We start from the raw sequence: 25,927 nt of genomic DNA on the forward strand, positions 1-25,927 counted from the left end.
ACCGCCGTCTGGTTCTGGTTCTCCCTCCACACCGCCGTCTGGTTCTCCCACTGCACCGAGGCAGACAGGCAGGGACTACAGAGTGGTCAGGACAGCTGAGAAGAGGATGGGACTCCCCCTTCCCTCCATCAGAGACTGACACACACCCCGCTGCCTCAGCAGAGCGAGGCAATCAAAAAGAGACAACACTCACCTGCTGCCCTCTGGGAGGCGCTACAGGTCTATCAAAACAAAGAGACTAAGAAGCCATCACTGCACTGAACTTAAAGGGTTACTGAGACACACACACACACACACACACACACACACACACACACACACACACACAATAACTGCAAATTGTGCAAGTTACTTTTCTATATATAATTTTTTTCTATTTATATTCTTTTAAATTCGCACTACTGTTAGATTTTATATATTTTTAATATTTTTAGTACTGTCTTACACACAGGTGCTGCTTGAATTCGTTGTACACTGTGCAATGACAATAAAAAGGATTCTGATTCTGAGAACAAGAGCATCTTCCTCTTTTAGGACAGAGACAGACATGGATGAATGTGACAAGAAAGGACGACTAGCGGCTGACAGGAACCGCTGGAAAGGAAGGAAAGGCCGCGAGCGAGACAGTCTGGGGTCAAACCGACAGAGAGACGGAGCTTTACTGCAAACATTTTTATTCAAGAAATAAACAAAAATCAAACAGTTAAATAATATGAAACTCATGAAAACATTCTGTGAAGGGGAGCTGGAGGGTGGAGGAGGGGGGGCAGAGGAGGGTGGAGGAGGGGGGGCAGAGGAGGGTGGTGGAGGGCAGAGGAGGGTGGAGGAGGGCGGAGGAAGGTGGAGGAGGGGGGGCAGAGGAGGGTGGAGGAGGGCGGAGGAAGGTGGAGGAGGGGGGGCAGAGGAGGGTGGAGGAGGGCGGAGGAAGGTGGAGGAGGGGGGGCAGAGGAGGGTGGAGGAGGGCGGAGTCGTCTCCACGCCCCGCAGGCTCGTCCGTCACCCGCTCTGGGCGGTCCGGAGACGGCGGGACGTCTGCGTCTCCTCCGCTACGACGCCGCCACCTGAGTTAACGGCTCCTCCAGGTACTGGACCAGAGCCTCGGCCTGCAGGCACAGAGCGGCGGACCGCGGTTCAAACCCGGGGCGCGTCGCCCCCTTTAGGGCAGAGCGGGCGGAGCAGCAGGAGGACTCACCTTGGCTTTGAGCATCCCGAAGCCCACCGTCTCTTTGGCGTACATGCAGAGCAGCAGGTTGGCGACCCGGGTGATCGCGACCCGACCCTCCTGAGAGAGACGAGTGTGAGGAGGAGGAGGACGAGGAGGAGGAGGAGGAGGAGGAGGAGGAGGAAGAGCGGCGGCCTCACCATGCAGTCCATGAGGATGAAGCGCAGCTTGTCCTCATTGAAGGCCTGGTGTCCGTTCTTGTCGTAGGCGGCCCAGATGTTGCTGGCGATGGCGGCCGTCACTCGGGCGTCGGTGTCTCCGTAGCCCGAATAGGCCAGAAGGGAACCCTCGTTATTCAGCAGGCTGGAGGACAGACAGCAGATCCAGCCACTTAGAGACGAAGACACACCAAACACACACACACGACTACAGAGGGCTTAACACAACACAATGACCACACAGATCCAAAACCACCACAAACACACAACGATGACAACAAGATCTGAAAAGACCAACAATCTGTCACAGCAAGACAAAAGACATCAAGAAAAGTTCAGACTGAGAGGAAATATCAGATAAAAGCTGCCAGCAGACACAAAATAGTCAAAATGAGAGAAAATCATCACAGGATGAAGAAAAACAGACACACAAAGAAAATCCAGCCACAGAAACATCACAACAAGCGACAACGAGAAAGAGACAAGAAGGAAGAAAAAGTCTGGTGACAGGAAACAAGAAAAACACTGGAAATCAGCTGAACCTGTCAGGAAAACACACACACAGCGACCAACAATGGGAAAACAGAGACACACACAACCCCAAACTGGAAGAAATATTCACCAGGAGACACAAACACAATGACAACACAAACGACACAAAGTTCAGTGACAATGACCACGAAGCAACCAAAAAGACTTCTGGAGTGAGCACGAGAGCTGCTAATGGCAAACATGAGGTTTCAACACGTTTCACTGTTTAAACGAAATAACTGGATCAAGTGTTAGCTGCTAGCCTGTTAGCATGCAGCTAGCTGCCGGACTCTGTGTGTGAAGCGGTGAAGCTGAGGGTTAGCTGCTAGCCTGTTAGCATGCAGCTAGCTGCCGGACTCTGTGTGTGAAGCGGTGAAGCTGAGGGTTAGCTGCTAGCCTGTTAGCATGCAGCTAGCTGCCGGACTCTGTGTGTGAAGCGGTGAAGCTGAGGGTTAGCTGCTAGCCTGTTAGCTTGCGGCTAGCTGCCGGACTCACAGCGTGCTCTGGACTCCGTTCGTGTTCGCCTGACTGAGGACTTGAGTCAACGCTTTTGGCCGCAACATCGCTGTTTGCTCCGGATTAAAACAAAACAAAAGATAAAAAGCTTGGATTGCTTAAAATGAGGCTTCAAACTACACCAAACTATCGGCACAAGTCAGCTGACTGCTACTTCCGGGTTCGCAGTGCACCATGGGAAGTGTAGTCATCTTCGTGATAAATGCTCTAAGGGGGAAAGGTTTTTTAGGGAGATTTTAAACATTTGTTCAAACATTTGGTGACGGTAAACTACTTTTTCGGTTCGTTTTTAGTTTGTGTTTCAAGACAGAAATCATTTAAATAAAACTTTATTCACACTGTCAACAGTCCAGATTTCTTTCAGGGACCTTTCACTAGATATATGTATGATGAAATGAGGGGAAGGAGTTTTCTTGGCTGTATTCGGTAAAGTTCAGGCAGGTTTAATGGCTTTTAGTTTGTCAAAGTGTTTTAATGAGAAAATGTCCATGTTTGAACTCATGAAGAGAAACTAAAGTGATTTCTGGGCAGAATTTGTAACACTGAACCAAATGCTTTGACATCAAAAATAAACACTCCTCAGGGAAACAGAAATGCTTCCTCAGCATCAAACAATCTTCAATTTAAATATGAAATGTTTCCTAAACTGTAATAAAATAAAACATACCTTTCAGGGATTAGCCAGAAATAAACAAAAAAAAAACAAAAAAAAAAAAAACACACACACACAACCACACACACAGTGTATTTCTGAGTGGTAGCTTGCAATGCACCAAGGGAATTTTTCAAAGAGCGCCAGAATCACTTGTTTTTGTCAGAAGAAGGAAACGCGCCGACGTGGTTATAAAAGTGTTTAATAGAAACAGATGAAAACAGTGAAGCAGCAGGAAGCGGTCACGAGTCTGCACGTTGTGAAAAAGGAGAAATCCCAGGAAATAGAAAAAAACCCAGCAGCATTCTCATTTCAGTGCAGACAAGACTGAAAACCAGAATCCGAGTTTCACTTCCCATCAGGGGAGTCGAACCCTCGTCCAGACGCGGTGTGTGTTTTTTGCTGGTTAAAGCCTGTTTTTGCTCGGATCGTGCACAAAGAGAAGACACAGTTTCTTTCAAAGAAAAATCCACATTTTGCTCCACTGCTCGTCCTGGAGGTCACTTCTGAAGCAGGGATCAGGCTGAAGCGGCAGGCCAGGCTTCATCCCTCCAAAAGTAACAAACGCTCGTTTACCTCCCGGTTTTATTTCTCTCTCTCAAACCCTGCCGGACTGCTGGATGAGCCGGCGCGTCGATAAAAGCAGAACAACACTCTCGTTTCCTTTTCATTCAGTTTACTTGAACGTTTCAGTGTAAATATGAAAAAGAGTGCAGAGGCAGGAAGAAGCGGTGAAACAAGAAGCTGGGACTGAGCAGAGAACAGAAGGCAGGCAGCGACCGACGCCGTGGGGACGAGGAACGGCTTCATGGCGGCTTCCACCTCCTGAGTCACTCCAGCAGCGGTTTGCAGTCGTCTGGATCCTCGGCGCTCTGAAACAGCAGAACCACGCTTTATTCTGAAAGCGGAGCCGGACGCCGTCCTCACGGACGCTTCAGATGAAGGTTCAGCTCCTGATTCTAAAACCGAGTCTGTGATCAGAGAAACTAACAACCAGCTGACGGAGGAGACGGCAAACAGGAAACACGCCACTCGTCTACATGATTCACAGGCTGCTGTGATGATATGAGACACGAAACCAGGAAGGCTTCATCTGGAACCAGAGACGGCGTCTCCACATCTCTAAACGAATAATAAAACACTACAGATGTACGTCAACAGATCACTGAGCTTCATTAAAAGCTCCTCTGAATGATCGGCTCCATTTCTGTATCTCGATCTGCTGTCAGGTTAATCAGTGTGTCTCTGAGGGGGACAGCAGGGGGGGACGGCAGGGGGTGGGGGACAGCAGGGGGGGACGGCTGACCTGGGACGGCGTCTTCCGGATGCTCTGCAGAGCCCTGACCCCCATGACGGAGGAGCTGACGCAGAGGCAGAGCTGCAGCGCCGACAGGACGATCAGGACGCCGTTGATCCCCATCAGCAGCATCTGGAGAGCAGAGACAGCCAATCAGGAGGCGGCTGGACACGCCCCTCCCTCCCAGCATTAGCACCAGCGCTAACCCCAGCAGCTCTGACACCGTTTCACTGAACTCCTGCTTCCTGGAGGAACGACTCGTCCTCCGGGGGTCCGGAGCTTCTCACAGCAGCCGGGGTTAGCGTTAGCATTAGCGTTAGCATTAGCATTCTGAAGGGGAGATCAGATGGATTTCTAACAGCTGACTGCAAGCTGGGAATTTATCCAGAGAAGCTGATCTCCAGACTCTAGAGCATCCTCCCCGTCTCCAGGTCCAGTACCAGGCTGAGCCGCTTGGCCTCCAGACAGGCGTCCCTCAGGGCCGTCTCCTGGGCCGAGGGGCTGGGCGTGGTCCGGGCGTGGCGCCGGCCGTAGTCGTCGTAGTCGTAGTTTAGCCTGAAGTTGTCCAAGTTGCAGAAATCCCACAGGTTGGTGTCGGCCAAGTTGATGGAGAACATGACGATGGCGGCGATGGCGAAGCACACGCCGGACAGCTGCAGGATCACGTTGAGGACGACCTGGAACGCAGAGAACCGCGAGGCGGAACAGGACCGCTGTGAAAGCAGTCAAAAACTATCAGGTCCAGGTCCAGGTCCAGCACTAGGTCCATTAGCAGAGTGTTTGCCGTCTCCATGGCGACGGAGCAAAGTGTTTCAAGAACTGTGTTTTCGCCTCTTTTGTAAACGGAACTGAAAGCTTTGAAGGTCCTGAAAGGTTCCTGAAGGGTTCCTGAAGGTCTCAAAGCGGAGCAGCCAGTCTGTCCTGTCTGGGACCGGGGTCAAAGGTCAGACCGGCTGGGACGGGTCCACATGCCAGAGTGAGTCTGGGACCCAGAAGAACCACAGGAAGTGCCGAGGAACATGAGTGTCTGCTCAGAGGATCCCGATCCCAACGGCCTGGTTCCAATCCAGATTACTGACCAACTTCTGAACCTCCAGGACCTTCAGGACCTCCAGGAACCCTTCAAAGCTTTCCGTTCCGCTTACATGTCAAAAGAGGATCCCTCTGGTCCTGATAGTCTTTGACTGATTTCACAGCGGTCCTGTTTTGATCTGGACCAGAGTCCGCTTCAGGGACCAGAGTCTCCTTCAGGGACCAGAGTCCCCTTCAGGGACCAGAGTCCCCTTCAGGGACCAGAGTCTCCTTCAGGGACCAGAGTCCTCTTCAGGGACCAGAGTCCGCTTCAGGGACCAGAGTCTCCTTCAGGGACCAGAGTCTCCTTCAGGGACCAGAGTCCTCTTCAGGGACCAGAGTCCTCTTCAGGGACCAGAGTCCTCTTCAGGGACTTCCTTTAAAGTCCTCTTCCTCTGGTTCTTGTATTAAAGCTCCCCTGAACCCACATCCAGAACCACTCACCAGGCAGGGACTGGGGAACCGCTCCGACAGAACGCTCAGCACGCCGAACGACACGAACTGCAAACAGGAAGACAACGTCACGGTCAGCAAGTCCGACCTCTGACCTCCGACCGGAGGAGGTTCTGCTGCTCCTCGGTTCTAAGAGGATCTAATGAAAGAGAAAAACTGCCGTCCACGTGGAACTTTAGAGAAATGACCTGAAACTCATTAGTGATGCCATGAAGGGGCGGAGCTTCTTACCAGGCCGCCCATCCAGAAGGGGAAGGCGGTGGGATCCATGAACCACCAGTAGGCGTGGCTTAGCGACAGGATGACGGCCAGACCCACCGTGAGGAGGCCGGACAGGATGAGGAGAGCCTGAGAGACAGCAGCTCTGATCACGCACAGCATAGAGCATCTTCCCCTCCACCCTCGGGTTCTAGAGCGTGCTCCTCACCCCCAGCAGGGTCTGGGCGCTCCTCTGGCCCCGGTGCAGGTCCCGGGACCGGGAGCAGCAGACCGGGTTGTAGCAGAGCCCCCCGAGGATCTGGCACAGCGGGGGGCAGATGCTGCTGGAGTCGGTGTTGAGGGTCAGCACCGTGACCCCCTCGGCTCTGGTGACGCTCACCGACATGCTGGCCGACTTGAGGAGACTCCCGGAGGTCAGAGGTCACTGAACGGCAACAGGAGCAGAGGACCTGAAGGAAGACAGTTCTCCGTTCTGGATCGACTGGACTCAGCTGGGAAACAGATGTGAGAACAGCTGTACGGAACTCTGGAAGGAAACCTGGAGCCGTTTTTAAACTGTTTATCATCCTTTTTAGTCTTTTAAGTTTTTTTCGTCTTTTTTTTTGGTTTTTATAACTCGTTGTTTTTTGTGCTTCACTTCAGAATAAATAAGTCCAGTAAGACAGAACCCCCCCCCCCCCCCCCCCCACTTTCAGAGGCTTTTCCTCATCTGACCTGATCCGGTTCCCCTCGAGGTTCCACAGCAGAACAAACAGGAAGGGGTCCGAAACCCTCCGGCGGACCGACCCGCCACGGCCCGGTCCCCCTGCCGCCGGGACCGGGAGGGACCGGACAGCCTGGAGGGGAAGACCCACCTGTTGGAGGGTGGTAGACGGAGAAGCGGCTGCGGTCCTGCTGTGGCGCACTTCGAATTCAGGAGCGACTCGAGAGACGCCAGGCTGTTCCAGTAAGGTCTCCTCCCTCCGGAGGCTCCGCTCACTGACTCCTCCCTCCCCTCCGCTTAACCCTTTACTGACCTGACAGAGCGGAGAGCTGTGGAGGAGCCACACACCACAGGAGCGCCTCATCAAAATATAGAGCTGTCAGAACATAAGGAAATATCTGTGTATACACAAAGAGAAATTTTAAAAAAAAAGGAAAAAGCATAAAATAAATAAATAAATAAATAAATAAATAAATAAAATTAGTCATTTCATGTTACTTGTCTTTTTTTTTTCCTTTTCGGTGTCCATTGCGGATCTCCTTGAGGTTCCGCTGCGGTCCGCCAGGTGGCAGCACGGACCTGACGCTGTTGTTACTGCACTGGAAACGGATCATAGAAGAAGAGAAGCTGCACTGCCTGCAGATTTTTTACTTTGCTCTTTGAGTCTTTTAAACTCTTCTTTACAGCCGTAATGTCTCCAGTGGCTGCTGGGAGCGGAGGAGGAGAACCAGGAGCCCCACAGACTGCTGCAAAAAGCCTCAAAATCCGAGATAAATCTGCACAAAACAGCTTCCACTGGAGAATGTAATTCACTTTGCATCCTGGTTCTGACTGTTTGTTTATAGTGCAGTAAGATGTTTTCAAGCATTAGTTGTGTGTTTTTTAAAGGGGCTGTATCATGCAAAATTCACTTTTTGTACGTTTTAACCTTGTTATATGGCTATGTTCTCACCAAAAACACCCCAAAGCGTTTTTTTCCTTCGTGCCTGCATGTTTGAGCTTTCCTCCTTGTTGTGCTGCTCAGAGAGGCAGCCCCTCCCACCGTGAAAACGCTCTGCTTTACCATGTTCACGTCACACGGAGAAGATGACTCCCCTGAGCCCCCCCCCCCCCCCCCCCCCTCCCCTCCCGCAGGCCCTCCGCAATCAGCGTTGCAGCTTTTTTCTAACTCTGATTACGGAGATAAACTTTCACCATCGTCTGAAAGCAACAGTCAAGCAAGAGCAAGAGTCTGAAGGGTCTGAAGGGTCTGGAGGGTCTGAAGGGTCTGGAGGGTCTGAAGGGTCTGAAGGGTCTGGAGGGTCTGGAGGGTCTGGAGGGTCTGAAGGGTCTGGAGGGTCTGAAGGGTCTGGAGGGTCTGGAGGGTCTGAAGGGTCTGAAGGGTCTGAAGGGTCTGGAGGGTCTGAAGGGTCTGAAGGGTCTGGAGGGTCTGAAGGGTCTGAAGGGTCTGAAGGGTCTGGAGGGTCTGGAGGGTCTGAAGGGTCTGAAGGGTCTGAAGTGTCTGGAGGGTCTGCGCTTGGTGAGTTTCTAACAGGAAAAGACGTTTTTGCGTGTGGAGAAGCTAGAGCTAAAGAGCTAAAGCTAACCCTTAGAGACGCTAACGAAGCACTGATTGGTTGAAGTAGCTGTCAGTCAAAGTCCACAGGGGGAGAGGCGGGATTTCAGTGAAACAGCGTTTTCTCTTCCGGGTTTCAGAATTAGCCCCGGAAAATCTTTTATTTCACACAAAATTACTTTTCCTTTGCGCCAAAAATAAACTATTACCATGTTAGAGCCATTTCACTGTCAGTTTTAAATTTTAAGTTTTCATTTGGTTCATATTTAAGAGATGTTTTTCTGATACACATTACATTGCGGCTGACCTTGCACGTCGTCCCCAGAAAAGACCTTCAAAATGCTGCTACGTGAACTGAGCATTTTATGCTGTGTGTGCGCATGCGTGCGTGTGTTCCATTACTAAAACCTTTATAAAGCCGTCAATACGGTGTTTCAAATTAACTGGTTTCCTTGCTAACTGGTGACTGACTTCCTTTAGCACTTCCTGCTGCTGCTGCTGCTAGTAGCAGCAGATGTTGAAATCAGACTCATAAAAGGTCGGCCACGGCTTTTTGTCTGGTTTTTAACATCTATCAGCAACAAGGGACGTGAAAGAAACCCAGTCGCCAGTTAACAGGGAAACCAGTTCTTCAAAACACCGGCTACTCTCCAGTTTCGCGACACTCCTCCTCCGCTAGTTAGCTGCTGCATTCAGGTGACTGGAGCAAGCGGCGGAAAACTGAAACTCGGTCATTCACATGAAGGCAGAGGAGACAGCTGGACTCAGGAGACACTCAGGAGACACTCAGGAGACAGGTGAAGGAAGCGTGGACAGTTTGCACAAAGGAACGGCTCTCAGACAGCTGAGAACCGGCTCTCGTCGTTCACTTGAAAGAGCCGTTCAAACGAACGACTCGTTCATTGAACGTCGCAGCACTACGAGCGGAGCACATGTGTTTCCTCCCGGTTCCATAGCTGCGGCGCACCAGCCTAATTTACCGGCATTTTTTTCAACGTGACAAATACAATGTGTGCCGTGACTGCGTGACAACACACTGGAATGCGTGACACTTCAGAGCCCTGCTGCTGCATCGTGTTGTCAGACATGAGAACGTCCACGGTCCGCATTTCTAACAGCGCTCACTGACGTCTGCAGCTTTTTGCGTAGTTTAATGAGGCGGAGCGTACCAGCGTATTTTGATGTCAAATTGCGTACCTGCTACGCAAAATGCGTACAGGTTGGCAGGTCTGCGTTATGGTGCGTTCACACCGGACGCCTCGAAGCTGACACTTGTGACGCTTCAAGCACGACGCTTGACACCGGGTGGTCACAAAGCTCACAACGCTCTTGACGCGCGTCAGTTTATTGGCGTGCGGGAGGCTGATTTCTGTTTCCAGCTGTGGCGGATCACATCAGGAGAGTGGCTCGGCTTTATTTGTTAAATAAAGCGAGACCGCGTCGTCGTCGGGCACATGGGCGTCGTCAAGGGGTTCATCCCATTATTCAGAGGCGTTCTGAATTTGGGGAGTTTCACCATTTGCTCCAGGAGCTGCGTGAGGATGAGGGTCGCTTCCAGGGCTACTTCCGTCTCTCCCGGGCCCAGTTTGACGACCGGCTGGCCCCAGAGTTGCCAACTCCCCAGTAAGAAATGTCACCATTGGCTGCTCTGCTCCTCCCTGCTGTGACTGCAGCAGGGGGCGCTGCTGAGACTGACCGCTGTGAGCGCTTTGGGACGGGGGAGGGGCTCACAGCACCCGCTGCTCATTGACGACAGCAGCGAGACGTCCCGTCACGTCTCCAGAGCACCGGAGAAGGTCGCTAGATTTGTCGCTAGTCGCTTTTGACAAAAAAAGTCACCAAGAGGCTTTGGAAAGTCGCCAGATTTAGCGAGAAAGTCGTCAAGTTGGCAGCACTGGCCGGCCCGCATCGGTGCTCGGATCACTCGTAGTGACGGAGCACCGGAGGGCAGTGGCGGATTTAACAAATTTGGGGCCCAAGGCAAAGGCAGGAATGGGGCCCTCTGAAATGAGAAGACAACACACACGCCATTTTGATACTCACTCGTTGCTCATCTCCACACGTCGACAGCTGACCCTCCCAAACAGGGGTTGACGTCGCCGTTACACTTGCTGGTTGTTGTGAATATTGTATTTTATTTTGATTCATACTAAGTTTGAACATGATAAACACCATGAACAGTAAAGCCTCAGTTGCAACATCTGTCTCATTAAAACCATCTGCACATGGGCGTCAGGCCACATTTTTTGCCAGGGGTATTTTTTTTCTCCACCTCACACAAATCCTTCACGTGTAGCCATTGTAACCCCGGTTATTTTCAGTAGCAATTAACATTCCGACGCTCCTGAACGCACCATCCGCTGATTACAGAGACGCACGCAGACGTTCACAAGGATTAAAAACATTAAAACAACGTGCGGCTGCTCTAAATGTGCTCTGTTCCACTGGAACAGTTACTTGGGACCGAGTTGTTCGGGGCCGACTTGGCTTGGGGCCGGCGAGGTCAGGGACAGCTTGGCTTGGGGTCGTGGTGGGTTGCTGCTGCTCGCCGCTGCCAAAGTGAAGTATGTCGTCACTTTGAGGCATTTTGAGAGCAGCTTTCTGCTTTCCTCCTTTTCCCTCCTTTTTTCAGCACCGCTGGGGTAACTTCTTTTCATCGTCTTTTTCTTTTCTGTTCTTTTCTCTTCTCTGCTCTTCTCTTGTCTTCGCGCCGTTTGTTTTCGTATGTTTTTGCTGCTCTTCCTGGATCCTCTCTGCACATGCGCAGTGAGATGGACTGATCCAATGTCGTGGAGACTGAAGGGGGGGCCCCGAGACACACATAATACAATAAGCATTCTGCTGGCATTTCAGTGACAGGATTTCAATCAAAACATAATTAATGTGTACAAATAAGTAATAACTGTATTAACCATGAGTGTATGAGGAGTTTTATGGGGCCCCCAGGAACTTGGGGCCCTAGGCAACTGCCTAGTTTTGCCTAATGGTAAGTCCGCCCCTGCCGGAGGGATCGTCTCTGATTGGTTGACGCCCAGCGGCAGCGAGTCAAAAGTTCAGTTTTTCGAACTCTCAAAAGGCAACGCTCACGACGCTCCTGATGCTCGAAATGCTTGAAAAGTCGACGCTCCTGACGCTCCGCCCGCCACTTGTCCACCATAGAATTTGCATAGAAAAGCACCGCTCATGACGCCGCGATGCGTCCGGTGTGAACGCACCATGAGTCGCAGCATTAACTGCAGCGGCGACATTCGTGGTAGCTGCAACCAATGACGTATAGAATTACTAGACCGCTCGCTGCTCGGCGGACAGCAGCGGCGCCATGGCAAATCGGCGCTGACTTCCGGTAGTGGCAGAAGCTGTGGGGCGCTGTGGAATCCTGGGTAAATACACTGACTTCAAGGCCTGCTTGTCATCACTGATGGGACAATATGTGTTATGTTGTGGCTTTGACTGTTAGACAGTAAAATCTCTGTCCCAGGCACGTTGTCATGGCGATCACAGCTCTGTTTAGCCTCACAGACAAGAAAAAACAAAGCATGTTTCTTGTTGACAGATACGGACTTTCGGTCTCAAGAACTCTTAAACAAAACGTCAGTGACACACAAAGGGCGCCTGCATCCCGTCGCTGTGAGCTGGACGACATGCTACAAGCTCATTTTTATTAAAAGTGTGTGTCTATCAAGCATCAGAAACAATATTGATTTCTATAAGCAGCCGGTCCTGCTGTGGGGTTCAGGGACCGTCTACAATTTACCAGACGCTGCAACAGTGAAGACAAACACCAAAAAAAAAAAAAAAAAAAAACTAACAAAAAAACGTAATACCACCACTGGGATTCGCTGCAGTGTCACCATAATCACCACAACCTTCATTTGTCTCTTATCAAATTTACTGGACATGGCGTTTGTCTTCACTGTTCCAGCGTCTTGTAAGTTGCAGACGGTCCCTTAACTGCTGATTGAAATCAATAATGTTTCTGCCAGAACAGAAACAATGCCAAATAAGAAAGTTAATGTTTTAAACAATTTTTCTCCAATTCAAATGATTCAGTTGGACTTTCACAGCTGCTCAGACCCACAGACCTTGGAACGGTTGCTCTTTTCCTCCCACAAAAATGGCGATAAAAAGTTTCTGGAGGAGCAATTCTTGCAGTCAGAACATGCAGAGTATTTATGTAATATATTTATGTAATAATGCTTTAATGCTCAATAAAGAACTGAACTGAACTGAATACCTTAACATACACAGAGGTTTTTCAGAGCAAAATGTAAGAAATAAAGTAGTGTAATAAAAAATGAAGTCAATTTAAGCAGTGGGGTCCATTGAATACAACGGACACTCATTTCTAGAATAATTACAACAGATTGAGTGAAACAGCCAAAGGAAGACAAGAAATGGAAAAAATGAAAGCATGAAACACAGTAATTGCAATAAAAATTAAAAGTTTATTCACAGTAAATGAAAAAATGCACACAATGACATATTAATTGCACATTCCGTAGTCGCAGGACACACTTGTCTTTGTGACTTCTGTTTCAGAGGAGATAAATTAAAAAAAAAAAAAAACTCCTGGGTCTCCTGGCTTGGTGTTCACAATGTATCTCAAGCATTGTGACTTGATTCCAACACAGAAGTTTACTGTACCTTGGTAAATCACGAAACACAAAGTCACACACCGTGCTGGATCCCACTCTCAATCCGCTTTTTGCCGCTACCGGAAGTCAGCTGCGATTTGCCGTCTCTCAGGGGGCAGTGAGCGTCTGGTCATTCTGTACGTCATTGGTTGCAATAGCAGCAGCAGAGCATTGAATGCTGTTTTGATTTAACACACCAATGATTAATTATTATATCAACTAAACATTTGGCTCTGCTGTCTCACCGCGGCAGACAGGCCAGGTCACTGTCAGACCAACCCTTCTCACTCCTGGTCCGACATAACCTAAAAAGACCAGAAACACGGCATCAACACATAGAAAAACAATTACTTAACACATGTAGAACAAAACAAAGTACATTTAAACATAATTAAACACAAAATACGGCATGAAACGGCCCGAACAATCCCCTCCCATGATGCCTTGCGGCACCAAACACAGTATAACAGTACGGCGGCCCCCAGCGGCGCCTGCCGCCGCTACAATATGTTCAAAACAGAGTATGGTGTACATGACACGGAGAAAAGATTAATCGCAGAAAACACGGTCGAATGTGGATTCCGAGTAGTGCTGAGACGTTTGATGAACGAGCCGTTTGAACGGCTCTTTTAAGTGAACGACGAGAGCCGTGTCACAGCCGTCTGAGAGACGTTTGTTTTGTGCAAATTGTCCACGCTTCCTACACGTGTCTCCTGAGTGTCTCCTGAGTGTCTCCTGAGTGTCTCCTGAGTGTCTCCTGAGTCCAGCTGTCTCCGCTGCCTTCATGTGAATGACGGAGTTTCAGTTTTCCTCCGCTCGCTCCAGTCACCTGAACGCAGCAGCTAGCTAGCGGAGGAGGAGTGTCCAGAACCCGGAGAGGAGCCGGGGTTTCCCTGTTAATTGGCGACTGGGTTTGTTTCACGTCCCTTGTTGCTGATAGATGTTAAAAACCAGACAAAAAGCCGTTCAGACCTTTAATGAGTCTGATTTCAACATCTGCTGCTACGAGCAGCAGCAGCAGGAAGTGCTACAGGAAGTCAGTCACCAGCTAACAAGGACACCAGTTCATTTGAAACACTGTATTGACCAATTTATCAGAGGTTTTAGCAATGGAAAACACACACACACACACACACACACACACACACATCATAAAATGCTAAGTTAAAGGCGCTATCCGCGATTTTATTTTAACCAGGACGAGAAAAATGCTTTTGACATCATGCACTAGCCAGTCCATGCTACATTTCTGTGAAAACAAATCACACATTGATCAGCGTGTTTTGGATATCTGGCCCCGCAAAGCGCTGCCTGAGGATTCAGCGTGACGCCCTCTCTGCTCCACTGGCAGCAGCAGCGGGGCGGGGCAGGGCGGGGCGGGGCGGGGCGGGGCGGGGCGGGGCGGGGCGGGGCGGGGCGCCGTCTTCAGCGCGTGCACGACACCCGTAACCAGACCAGCGTGGAAGCCGAAGGCGCAACAGGGAAAGTGGCGATACCTCCACTTGCTGTTACAAGTTCATTTTTGCAGCTACTTTCTGCGTTGAGCATGTAGTGACGAGGTGAACCAGGGCCTGGCATCGTGACGTCATCACTTGGAGTCGCGGCCATGTTGGCGGCTCTCTCCCGCTGTTCACTTGGACCGCGACGAGCTGCACTCGCTCGTGCGGACACATTCGCTATTTTTTCAATCTACAATTCCAACCCTGCCCAGACGTTGTTGTGTTGTCGGTTGTGACAGCGGAACACACGATCGCCAGGGTAAAAAGATCCAAAACAGACTTTGTGTTTATCATTTTCCTGCTTGGAAGCGCCATCAAGGAGAAGGAGCTTCTGCACTGACTAAATCTCGCCGTCTCTCTTGGATCGCGGCTGTAAGACGACCAAACTTAACCTTTCATTGCATTCTAATGTGGGACTTCTATGCGCGGAGGTAAACATTCCTGTCTTCACAAAATTCTGCTGTCAGCTGGATGCAAGAGATGTGGAGAGCACCAGGAAAACTGCCCACCTCCTCATTCACGTCGGAAGGGTCACCGGAACCTTCCGCAACAAACACACTGTTATCTGTGAAAGCAACGACTCACATGGTTCTGCCCTGCAGGGACGAGGATCTGACTTTCCTTGATAAGATAGTTATGTATGTTGTGCTGACGAACATGAGCCCAAGCTGCTGAAATGAAGGCCTGTTAAGTGGAGCTATAAATGTCTGTGGTGTCCTTACCCACTGTTTTTAAATGAACACACTGAAATGTATTTCAGGTGTTTTTTTTTTTTTTTGGTGTTTGTTGAAATGAAGTGTCTGGTAACACATGCAGCCTGCAGTCACAAATATATTCTGTCAAAATGAACAAAATGACCGTAGTGCAAAGGAAATATTTAAACATAATGTTAAGAGGAGCAAATAAAGTTAATAATACAGAATAAATAGGAGTTTTTCAAAACTACATTAAAGGGTGTGTGTAAAACTTGCAAAATGTTTGACATGAAAAAAAGTTTCAAAAATGAACACAAATAACAGCAGTGCAAACAGAAAAACAGAATCAAAGGAGGAAATGTAAATATAAAAGGAGAGCATTTTTAAATATATCCTATAAACACAGTAAACAACAAAAAACGAAGAAAATACAGTCAGTTGATAACCGTTCAAACCGTTAATAACTGCGATTTTTTTCAAGATAACGGCTCCTGGCTTCCTTATTCAGCCTAAGCTGATATATATCCGACCCTTTTCGGCATTTCAGCATTTTTTTTTTTTTTCTTGCTTTCTGCAGCTCTGCTCGTCCGTCTTCTCCTGCTCCTGTCTGGGTTTGTTACGTGTTTGTTTACACTCGTGAGCGGCCAACATGTCCGCCACTCCCCACAATGCAAAGCGTGATCCCAAGCCCGACTCAAATTGTCAGTACTGACACACCTTATTCAGGAAGTGCTGCTGGGCGGCGCCATTTTTGAGAGCAACTTCCGGTTGGCCGTCTTTGCGCTGCAACAACTCTGGGTGAATTCCAGTTCTCCCCTCAGGCCTCGCCCTTGGCCCTAAAGGCCCGTCCAGCTTCACTTGTCCGTGTGGGTGTGCGTTGCGCGTTGGTCCGCGTGACGTAAAAATCGTCATGACTTCCTGTCCGCTAGGGTCCGGCGGACCGATCCAGACGTCCGCGCAGCAGCCAGATTTTGAGACCGCGTTGCGCGCAGGTCGCGGAAGTGTATGCATGCGCCAGAGCGCCAGAGCAGACAAAACGTGACGGTAAAAGTGAAAGTAGACGGAGCTCCAGCCTGATGGCTCCACTAAAGACACGGAAAGAGTGAAAAACTGGTGGAAAGAGAGAGAGACTGTCTGGAGGAGGAGAAGGTCTGCAGACAGAAGTGAAAGTAACTAATCGCTCCGGCGCCGCCCCGCGAGTCAGAAACAGGAAAAAAAAGGCTAAATAAACTTTAATACTTAATGTTAATGTACTGACAGTGTATGTGCTTCATTTTCTCTAAATAATCCGTAATAAAGGAGCAGATAAACAGTCTGTAGAGGCGGCGAAGCTTCTCGAAGCTGCGTGGATCACAGCGCCCAGACGGGACGCGCACAGCGGAGCTCAAAATGTAGTCTGGGAGAAATCGCGTCCTCATCGGTGGAGCGCAGAGCTTCCAAAGCGGACGCGGAAACGCGTACATGTGAAGCATGGACCAGCCTTTACCCTTCGTTATGCGCGTTCACGTGAAGTGGTAGTGGCGTCCCGATTCTACTTCCTCCCCCTTCAGACCGAGGGGGAGGGCGGGGTGCGAGGGCTGTCTGGCCCTCCAAACGGAGATTTTCCAGGGGCACACTAGAAAACGAGGGCTATGTGAAACTTCCCACATTGCGCTGGGAAATTCCGGCAAAACAGTGAAGAAAACATCCGCGGCAGCAAAAGTTATCTACAAATGTGAGTATTTTTTGTTAAAAAAAAAACAAACGCTATTTTAAGGTCGCTGCAGGGTTCCGTGACAGCTCGTTAGCGTTAAGTGCTTCTGCCCATGTAACGTTAACGATTAACTTGTTTTAATTTCTGCACGACCATGACACGTTCTATTGATATTACCGCAGCCTGCTTTGTGCTTTGAGCGTATAAGACACCCGGAAATCTGCCGTTTGTGCTCCGCTGGTAAAGTAAACATGACCGGAGCATCATGCAGCATCACCTGTAACGTTAACGTCACCGAGCACCGCTGGGATCACATGACTGATGAAGAGTGAAACGTGGGTTGTGAACGAATACTTCCTCACAGCAGTGCTGCATGTCAACCAGACAATTGTGAAACGTTACATAATAAAATAACCCGCCTGGCAGCAGATCACAACAGCAGATTACTTGTGCTTTTATTCACATATAACAGCTGCACCCCTCTCTTGTGTCAGAACTTTTCACTCTTATTTCACTTTACTTTTTATACAGGGAAGAAGAATAAGAAGAGGAAGAAGAGCAACCACCTGATTCACTTTTTGAAAGAGGAAAGTGCAAAGGAGATGATTGGCCAGATGAAATAATGAATCCTTGTCCATACCATGGTGTGTAGGACCCTTTTGCACATTTTATTATTGTTCTGGTTAGTTAAATATATAAGAGTCCGTTTTTTGTTTTACAGAACTACTGGTTTGAAAAAAATATATATTTTGGTTGTTGTGCAGTATTGATGGTGGATGTTCACACACAGCTTCATCCTTTCACATGTTTATACTATTTTATTAATTTTGGAGCAAAAAAAGTGAAAACTGTTGCTGGTGATGCCAGTTGCATAATAAAATGCATTCTTTCTAATTTGTATGAATTATTATTAACATTTTTATGCAGCACACAGAAAAAGCAGAAAAAACAATCCCGTTTCCAGGAGAGGAGATCGGTGCAGCTGGAGACGCATCGTAACTTCTGTCGCAAACAATACCGGCGTCATTTTACTCCGTCACGGGCGATGACTGATGACGTCTGATGATCTCGAAGGGTTGTCGTGTTTCTTAGGGGGGAGTTTCAGGCCCCAGGGCGAGGGGAAGGGATGGAAAATAGAATTAGAATTGGGCCATCGAGTCCTCTCGCTACTTTAACTACTTTTAACTGTTCTTTTTTAGCGATTTTAATATGTTTGGCATCAGTTGCGCTGTCCGTGGAGCCACGACAACTGGGGGAAGATGAAGCTTTCTCTCTCTCGGATTTGTTTAGAGCATGGAAAGGCATCTGGATGCTGCGGACCAGCTTTTAAACTCGACCCGCCTCCTCCTCTAAAGAAGAAGACCAAGCGTCCGGATGTGTTCTCCTTTCATTTTGTGGACCTACATCCCTCACCACTTCATCCCTCACCACTTCATCCCTCTCCAGAGAAACGGCTGGGCGGCAAGGCTGAGTTAAAGAAGCCACGACGGAAGCTGGAGAGACACGCAGGTAACTAATCATATGTTAAAGGTGCATTAAGGAGTTTTACAACCTTAAAAATACTTATTTTCCACCATAAATATGTTCCACGTTTTTAATGCTGTGTACAATGAGCCCTGACATATTCGTTACCAGAACCTCTAACAGGCTAAACTGTCACTTGAAAGTCACAGTGCCGGTCCGGCTCCAGAGTTTTTTTGGGGAGAATTTGAAAGGAATGACGTAATGCGCGCTCCGGCTGGTTAGGTTTCGTTTTGTCCGCCATTACTCGTCCAGATGCTTAGTGAGCAACAACTGAGCAGGATCTTCCAGAAAGTCAGAACAGACTGGCTTCTAGCACTGCAGCTCCACACAGACTCCACCAGGGAGAAGACACTTAAATCTTACTTGAGCGCTTCTAAACGAGCGAAGACGGAGTCCCCCTCTTCCGTGCACGGGAGCCACAGGGACGAGTTTTTCCACTAAGCTGCATTACGCCCAAGGCCTGCAGGGGGCGCTGTTTCACATAAAATGTGCAAACTCCTTAAGGCACCTTTAAACAACAGCTGTTGCAATTGGAGTTGGGATAATAAACACAGTGTAATGATTATCCTTGGCTTGTGTCGATAATGTCAAAAATACCAGGGCTCCTCGTGGCTACATGAACACCACTGAATAAAGTAAACACACAGCTTGAATCGGTCACTGTCAGCGCAGCTCCAAGCCATTCTACCAAAGTCCTGTTTCCACTGAAGACCCAGCTCTGCCGTCAGTGAGGTAAAAGATCCTCTCTGTTGTTCTGACTGCGGTTTGGTCTGAATCCGTTTTTTATTGCTCCAGGAATCAGCATTAGCTTGTGACAGGGTGAATAACACAGTAAACCACAGGAGCTGTTTCAGAAATGACAACAACCTCCGTTTGCATGTTGGAGAACACTGGACCGCTGCAGAGTGATGCAGCAGAGTGATACAGCGGAGTGATACAGCAGAGTGATACGGAGAGTGATACAGCGGAGTGATGCAGCAGAGTGATACAGCAGAGTGATACAGCGGAGTGATACAGCAGAGTGATACAGCAGAGTGATACAGGAGAGTGATACAGCGGAGTGATACAGCGGAGTGATACAGCAGAGTGATACAGCAGAGTGATACAGCGGAGTGATACAGCAGAGTGATACAGGAGAGTGATACAGCAGAGTGATGCAGCAGAGTGATACAGCGGAGTGATACAGCAGAGTGATACAGCGGAGTGATACAGCAGTGTCCTCCCAGGCAGAGACTCCGCCACAACTTCCACTGGCACAACGGTGACGATGACATGATCTATGTCAAAATAATAAATAATAACAGTAAATGTCAAATATATTAATATTTCCTTATTCATTTCTAATTAAATGACTGGACTTCTGTTGGCTGTTAGTGAAAGATGTCTTACTAAAGTAAAAAGATAAAACTGAAGTGCAATTTTATTGTGACATAAAATGTCATTATTGTCCCAAGAGTAACTGGATTACAGACGTACTGTTTTGTGCGAGCATCCACACATCACATGAGAAAATAGACTCAACCTTTTAACACACATTCTACATGTATATGTTGTTTCCATCCCACCAGGTAGGAAACATGATCATCGACAGAACATTTACTAAATATTTAGGTGGAAATAAAATAAATGTCATGTTATTTGGGGACTTGTCTGATACGGTGTTTTCATACCTGCATCATACCTGAAATAAACCCATCATTCTTTTTCCTCAGATGCATCAACCAGCTGGGAGGAAAGTCCTGCAGCCAGACGGCGAGCGCCAGGCTGAACCTCCTGCCTTCCTGTCAGACCAGGACCGAGCTGGAAGGCCTGTTCTCTACCAGCCGTTCCAGGGTCATCCAGCGACAGTGTTCAGCAGCATCCGACTGCATCCAACACTCTGACGCTCTGCCCATCTCTCCCTCGTCCACACTGCTCTCCCTCTGGACACTTTTAACCTTTTGGCAGATCAACTAACAAAAGACCAGGTCAGCACCTTCCAGCTGGACGTCCGAGACCAGATCCTGAAGACACTCGTGAAGCTCCGGCGGAACCCCGTGCAGGAGGACCTGGCTGAGGGGTTCAGTGTGTCACAGTCTGGATCAGCAGGATCGTCTCTGCATGGCTGGACGTCATGGAGGAGTTGAGGTCTGACACTGTGTGGCTGCCCAGAGAGACCATTGCTGCTGCAGTGCCAGAGTTTACAGAGCATCACCCAGCAACCACCTGTGTGACTGACTGTTCTGTGTGTGTGTGTGTGTGTGTGTGTGTGTGTGTGTGTGTGTGTGTGTGTGTTTTGTGTACTTTTTATAAAGTGTTTTGATATCTGTACACCATAAGTTGCATTGTGAATGTTGGTCTGGTGAGTCCTGCTGTGAAGGACTGTTTGAGCTGGAGCCTTTTCTTTTACTGTCACGATGCTGCACCGCCGGCTTCACCGTCTGCAGAGCCACTGTGGTTTGAATGTCGGGCACTGCTATTTTTTTTCTGATTTTCAGGATGATTGATAAAGTTTTATATTACCTGAATTAGGCCTGTCACGATAGTCAATAAATCAATTAATTGCACAATAAAAAAAAAAGAGGTCGGTAAGTTTTCCAGGCGCGATGAATTTACATTTTCCAAAGACACTAGAAACGTCTCATACTGACTCCTTTCAGCTCTGTAGTGTAATGAGGAGTGATGCTCCGAAAATTCGGCCACCGAAATTTTTCGGCCTAAAATAGCTCAAAGGTGTATTTTCGGCTTTCGGCAGAAAGAAAAAAATCACCGAAACAACACGGCCGAAAATAATTGGTGATGACGTGGCGGCAATGCTAAAGCAAACCTCTTAATGCCTCACGTCTGCTTTATTAATGCCTCAAAGCAGATTTAAAATTTATTGAACTTTTTACGGTGCGCATTTGCTACCTCTCACACACACTCCGCGCACTCGTTTCCTTGATAAACGCACACACACAAAATAGTTGTATCATTAACTGTCAATAATAATCAAGAACATATTAAAATGAGTAAAATAAGTCTCCCCGGCTGCGCCCCAGGACGGACACCTCCCCACACGGTCCGTCCTCACCCTGCTCATTTGATTCTGGGACTGCAGGCTCCACAGGACAAAGGGATTCATTCAGAAAATATGTTCGTTCTAAAATTAATTTTTGGAAACGAAAAATACATAGTTTGCTGTACTTTGATGGAGGATATAATATTTTACCTGAATCTGTAACTGGCCCCTCTGGAGACGCTGCAGTGCTCCTGCTGTCACCTGCTGTGTTCACTGTTGTGTTGAAATTTATTACATTATTTATTTTTTTACACCATTTTATGTTATTATTATTTAGTTGTAACCTGACAGCAGCCTGCAGTAATTCTCTACCTGGAGGTGACGCTGAGCGCTCCATGCGCCGCTGCAGGTTCTGCTGGACTGTACAGCAGCTGGAGGTCGGTCGGGTATTTTTGGGGCAGCAGGATTACATTTGTTTGGCTGTTTGTCCCGCGGCTGTTCTGACTGTGATTCAGAACGTTCCTTCTCTTCACTCCAGTCAAGATCGCTGATGTCCGACACGTCTCCGCCATCCGACTCCCCCTCACTGACCTCCTGTATCATTGCTAAAGCTTCTTCCACCTTATATCTCTTCATTATGCCTGTTTCTATTGTCTTTCTTTTGGGATTTGGTTGATATCTTTGGCCGTCTGTCTGATAGTCTGCTGTCAGAGCTAGCTCCCTGTTCAGATGCGCATAGAAAACAAATCAATCGCAGAAAAAAAGCCCCGCGAAGTGCATCTTTTTTTTTAAATCAGCAGTCTGTGAGACGCTGTTGGCCTTTGGAGGTATAAATGCTTTGTAATATTATGTGTGTCATTGTTAGGGCCTTATTTGCTTCAGAAAAACAGTTTCTTCATTTTTTTGGTTTCGGTTTCACCAAGAATTTTCATTTCGGTGCGTCCCTACTTGTTGCATTAATTAAAAAATTGCAACAAAAAAAAACGGCAATATTATCGTTTATCGCAATAAATTCTGGGACAATTAATCGTCCAGCAAAATTTGTTATCGTGACAGGCCTAACCTGAATCAGTGATAGTATTTATGACTGTCACATACTTTTTTATCTTTTACTTAAAGTCAATAAATAAACCAATACTTTAATCTGATATGCAAAGGTGGGACAACTCAGTCACATGTTTCAGGCAGTGGTATGTAATACACATTAATTACATTTTTATGGAGTACCTAGGAAAAATATGACACATTACAATTTTGAAGTAACTCGCCCGACACTGCAGCATCGTAATTTGGCACACCAGATTTAGACTGTGGATTGTTCAGCCACACTGTCTTTATTTAGCAGTAACTCATCAACTCAAACACACATAAGACATTCAATTTTACACTGTTTGGATTGTAAAAGAAGGAAAATTAATTTTATTTGTCATATAGAACTTTTGTTAAACTGTTTATTCTGTCATGCTGTATATGACCGTTGATATTTAAACTGCACCATCTAATGGACTGTTCAAGAATTGTCAATTCAGTAAAATATCACTGCTTTCTGACTGTTTTCTGATCTTTCAATAATTCATTAATACACCACTACATTAAACCTACACTAAGGAACTTTTCAACCTTAATAAAACATTTTAATATCTTTTGTGATGATACTTCGACTTACAACTAGTTGAATGACCCTCTGTCACAGGCTGAGGGCGTCAGTATTGCTTTCACTTGGACTAAGCAGCTGTGAGGAGGGTGGTAGGAACCCTGCACACTAAAAAGCTCCAAATGTGCGAACTGCTTTGCGGCATGCGTCACATCTTGATATAACATTGTTTAGCCACCATTAGATTCATTTAGATTAATTACCTCGTCGCTATCCATCCTTCACACAGCCACTGGAAACAAATGAAGGCGAGTTCAGTCCGACAGCACGCCACCGGGAGCAGCAATTTACGACGCCATGCGCTAGTCCTCATGGGAACTGTAGTATTCGGTCAGGCAAAACACTACCGCTTTGGTCCACTGGCGCCGCCAAAATCAACGAAAACTGAAAGTTCCTTAGTGTTGCTTTAAGACAGGAAACAATTGACAACAAGGAATAGAGCACATTTAAATCAATAGTTTAGCTTTAAATTTCTGAAAAATAAGTCGACTCATAAAAAGGCCTTCATTTGAAGAACTATTTTCACATTTCATTAAACTATAAACAATTTCAAGCCCAAGTACCTTCCATTTGTAAAAGGGGCTGAAACAACTGATTAAATTAATCCAATCTATGGAAGTATTTATTGTTAATTGTGGAGAATACACTCACTCTTAAAACCATCAGCTGAAACGGCTTATATCCAAAACTTTGGGAGGAGGAGCCAGAAAATCATCTCTACCTGACAAAACAAAATGTATGCATATTCCCGTTCTAGATGTGACAAAACAGCGCCGACTGTACGGCTGTGCAAAGACTGATAGGCTTCAGTGCTCTTATAATTCCTCATAGCCGAGCCAGCCGCGCCAAGAAACAACACGAAATAGTTGAAAATATCGCCGCACAGGACCTGCGGCCACGTCTTCATGCCATCCTCCCTCTCTGTAACGAGTCGCGGATGAGGCAGACTCCATCCATTTGTGTTTTTTAAAGGTTTTCGTTTATTCCTACATCATTTTCTCAGTTGTAAACTCCGCCAGTACCATATTACCGGAAGTGCTACTCAAAACAGGAAGTCCCGCCCCTTGGAAAACGGGCGGGGCTGAATAAGGTGAATATGGTTTAGCTGAGAGGAAGTGGCCGTTTATTTTGAACAAAATAGAGTGGAAGAGGCTTCTGCTGTGTTTCCGCCGGAGGATTGTGCACGCAGGGATGTGCATGTAGCGTCGTGCACGCTGAGTGGGAGCAGAGCGGAGGGGGAGTGGGAGGGTTTTCTCAATGTGAGGAACCAGTCAGAGAGCTCGGGGGCGGAGCCAACATTTCAAACTCACTCACCTGCCCGCCATCCACAACCCCGGGCCACGGAGCTGGACGTGGATCCTGATTCACCAAAGCCGCTGCTACAATTCGACAGAAGGAGCTCTCAGGGCGATCCGAGCGTCGGTCCCGCGGCAGCGAGCGACCAGCAGGCTGCTCGCCCCCGGCCCCGCGGCGGCTGCATCGGCAGCGTCGGTCCCGCGGCAGCGAGCGACCAGCAGGCTGCTCGCCCCCGGCCCTGCGGCGGCTGCATCGGCAGCGTCGGTCCCCGCGGCAGCGAGCGACCAGCAGGCTGCTCGCCCCCGGCCCCGCGGCGGCTGCATCGGCAGCACGTTCACAGCGACGGACCCGTGGAAGTGAAACGTCCTCCGGGCTGCTAATATTCACAGACAAAGTAAGACAAAATGCCTCCTTCAAAAACTTTGAGAAGATAGAAGGAGATATAGAGGACATTAAAAGAACCTTGAACACATTTTCAAACAAAATGTCAAGCATAGATGAACTAATTGGAAATTAAAAGTCTAAAAAAACTGTTGAATGAAAAGGATGAAATCATAACGCAGCTCCAACAACGGGTGGAAGATCTGGAACAATATTCAAGGAAAGACGATGTTCTGATATCTGGACTAGACACAAGACGTCGTTCTTACCGGAGAAGATGCTCCAACTGAGGAACTGCTCACCCTACAACATCAAGTCTTACAATTCTTCCAAAGACAAGGTATCAACATCCAGCACGACTCCATCTCGGCTCGTCACACAATCCCACAAAGAAATAGTAAGAGTAAACCATCGGTCGTTGTACGTTTTGTAAACAGGAAACACAGAGCTGATGAAACAAGGAAAGAAACTGAAAGGAACGAGTGTTTATATAAATGATCATTTGACCAAAAGAAATGCTGAGATTGCAAAAGAAGCAAGACTGCTTCGAAAACAAAATCACACAGTAGCAACATGGGTTTGGAACTGTAAGATATGGATGAAGCAAAAAGAAGGAACAAATGCTGTGTAAGGAAAAAGCATAAAGGATCTCGCAAAGTACAAACAATCATAACTGTTGGTTAAGAAAAGTTGCATTTGTAATGACCTCGAAACACAGCAAGATGTGAGTTGAAAAACAATCAAACTAAAAACATACACATACATATATACAACACATGGATCAGGAAAACAAAATATACGACATAGACACAAGAGTAGATGAAAATGTATTTAAAGCTGGGGTTGGCGATTTGAATGAGATACATTTTTTTAAATACTGGTTAAAATGATCTTTATGACCCGATGGGAAACAATTCATAGCGTGTTCTTAAAGTAGTTTGGAAAATATCCGCTATCTACAGCAGGAGTAAAACGGGAAAAACAGCAACCAATCGTCTTGACGGGACACCTTTTTTTAAACCAATCAAATCCCTTCGCCGTTCGACCTGCCCCCTGCGCGTACATGTCAATGGCGTGCACTGACCCTGGTTCAGTGCGCGCGTAGAAGGACGGAGCGTCGTTGCAGAATGGCGAAGAAGAATGTTTGGGGCTTTACTTACCGGTGAGTGCGCCATACTTGGTGTAATGCAAATA

General features: G+C 47.8%; 2 protein-coding genes across 7 annotated transcripts; both read right to left on the reverse strand.

Moving 5' to 3' along the window:
• Positions 1-644: 644 nt before the first annotated feature.
• On the reverse strand, positions 645-3,097 carry lamtor2 (late endosomal/lysosomal adaptor, MAPK and MTOR activator 2). Its single transcript, XM_030103399.1, has 4 exons — positions 2,407-3,097; positions 1,363-1,525; positions 1,193-1,282; positions 645-1,103 (listed from the first exon to the last, which is right to left on the reverse strand). Exons 1-4 carry the CDS (start codon positions 2,472-2,474, stop codon positions 1,047-1,049), a joined length of 378 nt encoding a protein of 125 aa, XP_029959259.1. The 5' UTR covers positions 2,475-3,097; the 3' UTR covers positions 645-1,046.
• Positions 3,098-3,263: 166 nt separating this feature from the next.
• Positions 3,264-7,124, reverse strand: LOC115397184 (uncharacterized). Of its 6 annotated transcripts, none has more exons than XM_030103395.1 (7): positions 6,974-7,124; positions 6,328-6,568; positions 6,132-6,248; positions 5,892-5,948; positions 4,817-5,053; positions 4,386-4,508; positions 3,264-3,951 (listed from the first exon to the last, which is right to left on the reverse strand). In XM_030103395.1, the coding sequence occupies exons 2-7, from the start codon at positions 6,502-6,504 to the stop codon at positions 3,910-3,912; spliced, it is 753 nt and encodes a 250-aa protein (XP_029959255.1). In that variant the 5' UTR covers positions 6,505-6,568; positions 6,974-7,124; the 3' UTR covers positions 3,264-3,909. The 6 variants fall into 6 exon arrangements, with proteins under 6 accessions (XP_029959255.1, XP_029959254.1, XP_029959257.1 ...); XM_030103394.1 differs by having other exon boundaries at positions 6,328-6,610; positions 6,974-7,122; XM_030103397.1 differs by having other exon boundaries at positions 6,328-6,543; positions 6,974-7,106.
• Between the last annotated feature and the right edge of the window lie 18,803 nt (positions 7,125-25,927).

Source organism: Salarias fasciatus, chromosome 11 (genome assembly GCF_902148845.1).
Source record: "Salarias fasciatus chromosome 11, fSalaFa1.1, whole genome shotgun sequence".
NCBI classification, from domain to species: Eukaryota; Metazoa; Chordata; class Actinopteri; order Blenniiformes; family Blenniidae; genus Salarias; species Salarias fasciatus.

What these genes read in the sequence shown, in the direction of transcription:
- lamtor2 (XM_030103399.1), bottom strand. Translation starts at nt 2,474, where the DNA reads ATGTTGCGGCCAAAAGCGTTGACTCAAGTCCTCAGTCAGGCGAACACG. An exon ending in TCATCCTCATGGACTGCATG is followed by an intron (nt 1,283 to 1,362) that starts GTGAGGCCGCCG and finishes CGTCTCTCTCAG; the next exon opens with GAGGGTCGGGTCGCGATCAC. An exon ending in TCGGGATGCTCAAAGCCAAG is followed by an intron (nt 1,104 to 1,192) that starts GTGAGTCCTCCT and finishes CTGTGCCTGCAG; the next exon opens with GCCGAGGCTCTGGTCCAGTA.
- LOC115397184 (XM_030103395.1), bottom strand. Translation starts at nt 6,504, where the DNA reads ATGTCGGTGAGCGTCACCAGAGCCGAGGGGGTCACGGTGCTGACCCTC. An exon ending in AGGCCAAGCGGCTCAGCCTG is followed by an intron (nt 4,509 to 4,816) that starts GTACTGGACCTG and finishes TCTGCTCTCCAG; the next exon opens with ATGCTGCTGATGGGGATCAA. An exon ending in TCCGGAAGACGCCGTCCCAG is followed by an intron (nt 3,952 to 4,385) that starts GTCAGCCGTCCC and finishes CTGCTGTTTCAG; the next exon opens with AGCGCCGAGGATCCAGACGA.